Source organism: Adiantum capillus-veneris, chromosome 9, assembly GCF_014529385.1.
Source record: "Adiantum capillus-veneris isolate H3 chromosome 9, ASM1452938v2, whole genome shotgun sequence".
NCBI lineage: Eukaryota > Viridiplantae > Streptophyta > Polypodiopsida > Polypodiales > Pteridaceae > Adiantum > Adiantum capillus-veneris.
This window is the reverse complement of record NC_140939.1, coordinates 121,660,201-121,666,546: the sequence shown is the minus strand read 5'-3', so window position 1 is coordinate 121,666,546 and position 6,346 is coordinate 121,660,201. Positions and strand designations below refer to the sequence as shown.

Sequence of the window (6,346 nt, the reverse complement as noted above, 5' to 3'; positions counted from 1 at the left end):
TTGCATTCTTTGTGTTTCTCTCTTATCTGCCTATTTATTTTCCTTCTCTTCATTTCGCTTCTTTCTCTTGGCCTCTCGTGCTTCAAAAACGGGGTCACCTGGTATTACTTTGATTGCCCTTTGTTTGAACCTTGGGGGGAATTTTTGCGACCTAGTTTTTACAGTTGCTTGAGCCCTAGGTGTTGTGACAGCAGGCAAGGGCTCCTCATTTAGCAGCAAACCCCGGTATTCCTCTTCAGTTGCTCTTGTTTCTTGTGTGGGTCTGTTTAGAGATGAAATTGGTGGGGGATATTGCAGAGGTGTATGGTTGTCATGATTTAGTGGTGGGAGATAACCAAAAATATGTTGCATGGTGGTTTGATCATTTGGATTCAATGGTTGGAGAGATTATTGGGCGTCTATAGCAAGTTGCGGTATTAAGTTATCCACATGTGGCTGAGGATGTGGATTTGAAGCCGTAGATCCTCCATGAGGTGCTGGCTGCAGATTTTTAGTAGCATGAGTGGTGGTGCTCGATGTGCGTAGTGCTCTGCTTGTGTGAATCGTCCATGTGCTGCAAAATATGAGTGTGCGCTTGCTTGGGCTCGAAAGGATCTTCTAGAACTCTTCTAGAATGTGCAAACAAGAAATGAACTTCAAGTTGTGAGTTTTGACTTATATAGTACTTAAATTTTGAAAAAATACTTAAAAACTCAATAAAACTAATAAAATTTGAAAAAAACTCCAAAATAGACAAAACTTGACCCACAGGACAGCTGATTGCGGCATCAACAAATCACTTGGCATGTTTACAATAGAAATAGTTAGTGTCAAAAATTTATTAGTTTTCCATCCAACGTGTGTCGTTTCGATGCCTTGTCTCCAATAGTCACCGGAATCGATCTTCTCTACTCAAAGCATGATATGATTGTGATTGCCTCACATTAACCACTTTCCCTATTTTTCATTTCAAACTTCTTTGCACTCTAGTCTTCTTCCTCTCTCTCCCCACTAAAACTCGCTAAAACTCTGTAGAACCACTTGAACATTTCGTGTAGGGCATTGCTCTTTTTCCTTCCACCTCCATGCCCTGTATTTTTGAAATGCACTACTTTTGCTTGATAGTGTGAGCGCTCCATTCCTTGGCTACTCGAAATGCTTCGGGGGATTCATTATGGAAAACTTACCGCACCATGTAAGTGCAAGAGAGGGGGATCTTCTTTAGTCAATACTATTGAATACATAAAATATATTTTTCATTTTTCATGCCTTTTCCATTTTGTCTCACATTGGCATCATTCTTGTTGTACATTAGAGGACTACATAAGTACCACATTGCTACTCACACATGCCAATCCAAGAAAAGAGGCAGCCGAGATCAAATACATAGTCTCTACATCATGTATCAAAGGAGCGGAGGTAAGTATATAAGCATCACAAACAACTGCATCACAAGAAAGGTAGAACACACTCAATACCCACCTTCTATGGTGCATGGGGATGTGCAACACGTCAAGCCTTTTGATTAAAAAAACTTTATTTTTGAACAGCTCTCTACTTGTAGAAGTTAACATGTAGCACCACTACTAGAAAGAACATTCATTAGAAGGTACAATACCACAAACTTTGTTGGATACAACATCTTGGAAGCTCACCTACCACACTACAAGAAATACGTACACTTGCTTGGAACAAAAAGTGAAATATCTAAATTCATACACACTAGTGTCTATGCCTCAATTTAATTCTTATGATTGATTTCATTTTTGCTCCTTCAATACATTATTTTTTGATAACAACATCTTTTCCTTTCATGTCCTATAGATTAATGTTCTCTCATTGGTATGCCTTCTGATATAACCTAGGCAACGCATGTTCATGTTGTACTTCAATTGGCTTTAGCCTCACTAAGTATACAATTGATATCAATAAAATTTCATCGCTAATTTTCCTAGTTTGGTTAGCTTATTTTCATGTCATTAATGGTTGTTGTGGTCCTCTACTACGTCCTATTTACATTATGTGTCTTTCAATACTAGGAAAAACTAGATGCTCTATTAGATACATACTCTTTCATACAACATCATCTTTAAATCCTATGTATGTAGCCTCCACCAAGTTTTTTTTGATATCTCATTGCCTGATGTCCACGCCAAATGTGAGATCATCCTGATTCGGAGTTTTTCCATAGTAATCTCCTCACCCAGTTTGACTTGTTTGAGTTGGTGGAACGGTTTGACAACATGATCAGACATAGTTAAACTTTGACATTCAGCCATGGCTTGCTAGAAAAGGGCCAAGAGTGGTGCCTGGTTCCATTGCCCCATGTTGACATTACATCACCTGGAGGAAGAGGACGGTTTGCCTCACATAACATAGGAGAAATAGAGGCTCGAAACTTACGCAAATCGCTTTGGGAGAAGAAGGGACAGCAAAAAAATTATTTGCAATCATCACAGGAGTTGGTCCACTTATGAATTTTGGGAATGTAAGATAATTTTGAGCAAAGTGAATTCAAGTACCCCATCATCCGAGATCACTTTGTCACATGGTCACTCATCAAGAAATCACATGGATGCCTATACATGATGAGAGCCCATGCAAGAAACATGGTTTAGGTGTGATGTTAAGGGGTTTTACAACCGACTTCTATCTTATTGTAGTAATAGCCAGAACTTGAGACATATTTATCAATTCAAAGGATGCAGCTGACCTGGGTAGTGCATGGAGGCTACGAGGGGTTGTCAAACCCTAAAAAACTAGTTACAACTCAAATCAAATACTTATCTAAAGTGAGCAGTAATCACCAAAATCTAGTCTATATTTTCATATCAAATGCATGCATTTCTATGAGCTAAGGTGCTCCGATCGGAACCAAGATTACTATGAAGGTAGACAAGATCTATCACAACCCATTTACAGTCTCAAATCCATGATTGGATAGATTGATTAAATATGATTCTTACCAGTTGACCTAGTTTTAGCATGTCAATTTCTACAAATGATGCACTCTATAGGTCTGCATGGGAAGATGTATTGTCTCCTACTCTCAAAATTCAAAAGAGACTCAATATAAAACACAAGATATGACCAAAAATAGCAAGAGACGGGCCATGTCCAAAACTTGGAAATACCTTGAGAGAGACTTATGTTGTCGCATAGGTCCATCTAGTAGTTCAAGGTTACCTGAGCGGAAAAAGAAGGTGAGGGGGGTTAAAAAAATTACTTTGCTAGCAAACCACTAGATGATCGACAGAAGCATTCTCATTCCCACTTTAATGGAAAATGTTATAGTCCTTTACTGCAACCAAGGTGAGTCACCATATAATTGATAACAGCTGGTATCATAGACTTAGCTGTTTATTAAAAAAACCAAAGTATAAACTTCAATAAGGCAAGGAAGAGATGCATGTATTAAAAGCTGACCAGATACACACATTATCGAGATAGGGGTAGCAGTGGAACAAATAATGTGGGTAGACCATGCATGTTAAAAAATTGGGGAGACATAAGTATAATGGAATTTGTCATAACCTGTGGAGAACATCATATCTTTGGAAGTACATTAGTCTATCATACACTTCCCAATGAAGTGATGTTGTTGACATATTTGGTGTTCGCTGATACATAGTTTATCGGCATCACACAATATACACCAATAGACAAGAGCCTTAGCGATGCTTTAGTGGATAAGATGATCAAATGGTTTCACTGTGTTGCATGATTGGAACTATCAATGGGATCATGTGTTAATGCAGGGTCAATTAAAGTAAGAAGTGTGTGTGTGTGTGTGTGTGTGTGTGTGTGTGTGTGTGTGTGTGTGTGTGTGTGTGTGTGTGTGCACGCGCCCTCGTATGTGAGAGAGAAACAAAGAGCATATGTACCCTTTCACAAACTTGGACCAAAAGCGTGCATTTGTAAGAAGTGATCTTGCCAAAAAGTGCATGGTATTTGTACAATCCTTCATTCGGGAGTTGTGCATCAAGAAATTGAGAATATGATCATGTCTTGATGTGTATAGAGAGTTGATGCTCTGACATCTCATGTATCCTACTTAAACTTTTTCTTTTTGGGCAAAAATGTCCACTCCATGTGCAATAATCTCCCTTCTTGAACGTGATTGTTTTTTTTGTTTGCCTTTATCCTCCTTTGCCTTCCAGTTACTCCTCGTCTGTTTATCTTCAGCAACAATGAGTAAGGATCTTCTTGCTGGGGGAAAAATTTTCTAAAATTATCATAAAGTCAATGTTAGAGCACTCAATTTGAAATACTTATTCAAGGCCTAAGAGCTTGAAGCAGCTACCTATGGCAATTTGCCTCCAAACGATAAGCATTACAACTAAAACACTAGAATAAATGGTGTATAAGTGATAATCTAAGTGCTCAAATTGTTGATGCTTTAATTGATTCGATCCATAGGGTGCATGAAGCGCGTGACCGGCCCAGCCGGTCACCTGCACCTACACGGGGGCAAGCACCCCGATATATAACTATTGCGGGAATGTATCTAGCTACTAAGACTTGTGTTTTGAAATGGGTACTTACCAGCATTGGAGAGATCCCAGTCGGATGTGTCCTCGTGAAGGGAGTCGAGGGCGTAGCCCTTAAGGCTCATGTTCTTGAGATAGGCCACTTTTTGGGAGATGGTGAGGGTGTTGTCATAGCAAATCCAAGTGGTGCCATGGTGGCAATATGCGGACTCTGTTGTGCTATCATAGCAATACTTGGCTTTGCGCTCCTTGATGAACTCTTTGACATCCCTATATGCCACACTCCCCTTCTGTGGGTCAATATGAGGTGGTAGCCTTTGCCTAGTCACGTTGCAGCATTCCGCGTGTTTACCACGTGGATGACAACCATGACCGATGAGCCATGCACATGGTGTCTCATCGACAGGGGCGCCCATACCGTGGACGGAGGGGTCTTTCAGTTGGAAGCAAAAACCATGCCTGGCAAGGCCAAGCACAAGAATGGATGGATCCACGCCAGCATCTAGACAGGTGCGTAGCTTGGCGTGGATGGCTCGTGTGTCAGAAGGCTCATCCCCATAGAGCGGCGTGTATTGGCACGTAGGCCGAGGCGTGGGGTCATATAGGACCGTGTGAACGGGTGAAGTGAGAGTTGCTGAAGTAATAATGATTCTCGCGAGGAGAGCGAATCAGCCCTAGATGGTAGCCACGTAGGCAGATCCAATCGAGAGGAAGGGGCCTGCCAGATGGCACAGTCAGCACGGGGGACCAAAACTCGAATGAGGCAGTGAGGAGGAGCGGGCGACGACCCGTCACCCTACTCTCCTGCGCGGCAGCCGCACGCCAGTCTTCGCAGAAGTCCAGAAAGGGGGCGTCGAAGGCGACGAGGGTGAAGTGGACACCGTGGAATTGGTGCTCGCGCGCGATCTCGGTGGTGCTGACCTGCGTCTGATTAGGCCTAGGACGTGCATAAAAAGAGTAGGGAAGCGCCAGCAGAGCTTTGCAAGTGACGTGGTGGGTTAAGGTGGTGACGTGGCGCAGATCGTCTTCGTGCAGGCAGAACTTGAGCTTGAGGATGCGCAGGGGCGAGGATGGCACGTAGATGAGGTGGGTGAAGAGGGTGCTATCTAGCTTAGCGACACACACGTCGCCTGAGCCAGCCTGGTAAAAACCAGCTCGAATATAGCTATCCGCCATTCACCAGGGCGGGGTGTGTGCAGTGAGTGTGTTTTCACTCTTGAGGCTTTGAGACTAAGTACTCTACGAATCCTTGCAACCCAAGCAACCCAAGCTATTGACTCTAGGAGTAGGAATCCTTGCAACCCAAGCAACCCAAGCTATTGACTCTAAGAGTAGGAATCCTTGCAACCCAAGCTAATCTTTCTAGGGTCCATTCACCCGTGGTACTATCCGTCCCTCAATTTGTCCTCTCAAATGCGCCCCCGTCCAAGGGCCGTGTTTGCATTCCTTAGTCTAGGTAATGCATGGAGGGCACCACAGTGCAAGATGTCGACTAAAACCAATACAAAGACAAAACTTTTTTTGTTTTTTTTCTTCTTCTTTTTTTTTTGGGGGGGGGGGGGGGGGGGGGGGCAAGATTTTATGGAAAAGCTCTCTTGTTCAAGAAAACAATGACAAATATACATGTTGCAAACCCCACAATCTAAGGCAATGTGTTTTATTGGAAGATCCTTTTGTTTGAAACTTTTAATTCCATGAGAACGTGAGGGACTCCTGTTGCCTCCGACAGCTCTGATGCCTAAGGTGCAAGCAAAGAGAAGTGTTATACATACATACATACATACATACACACACACACACACACACATATATGTGTGTGTGTGTGTGTGTGTGTGTGTGTGTGTGTGTGTGTGTATATATATATATGTATATATATA

The 6,346-nt window shown here is 42.3% G+C and overlaps 1 protein-coding gene across 1 annotated transcript; it reads right to left on the bottom strand.

The window, feature by feature from the left end:
* Positions 1-3,755: 3,755 nt before the first annotated feature.
* On the bottom strand, positions 3,756-5,669 carry LOC147451103 (class V chitinase-like). The gene is made up of 3 exons (XM_086520065.1): positions 5,270-5,669; positions 4,525-5,103; positions 3,756-4,188 (listed from the first exon to the last, which is right to left on the bottom strand). Exons 1-3 carry the CDS (start codon positions 5,643-5,645, stop codon positions 4,034-4,036), a joined length of 1,110 nt encoding a protein of 369 aa, XP_086376191.1. The 5' UTR covers positions 5,646-5,669; the 3' UTR covers positions 3,756-4,033.
* Positions 5,670-6,346: the final 677 nt, after the last annotated feature.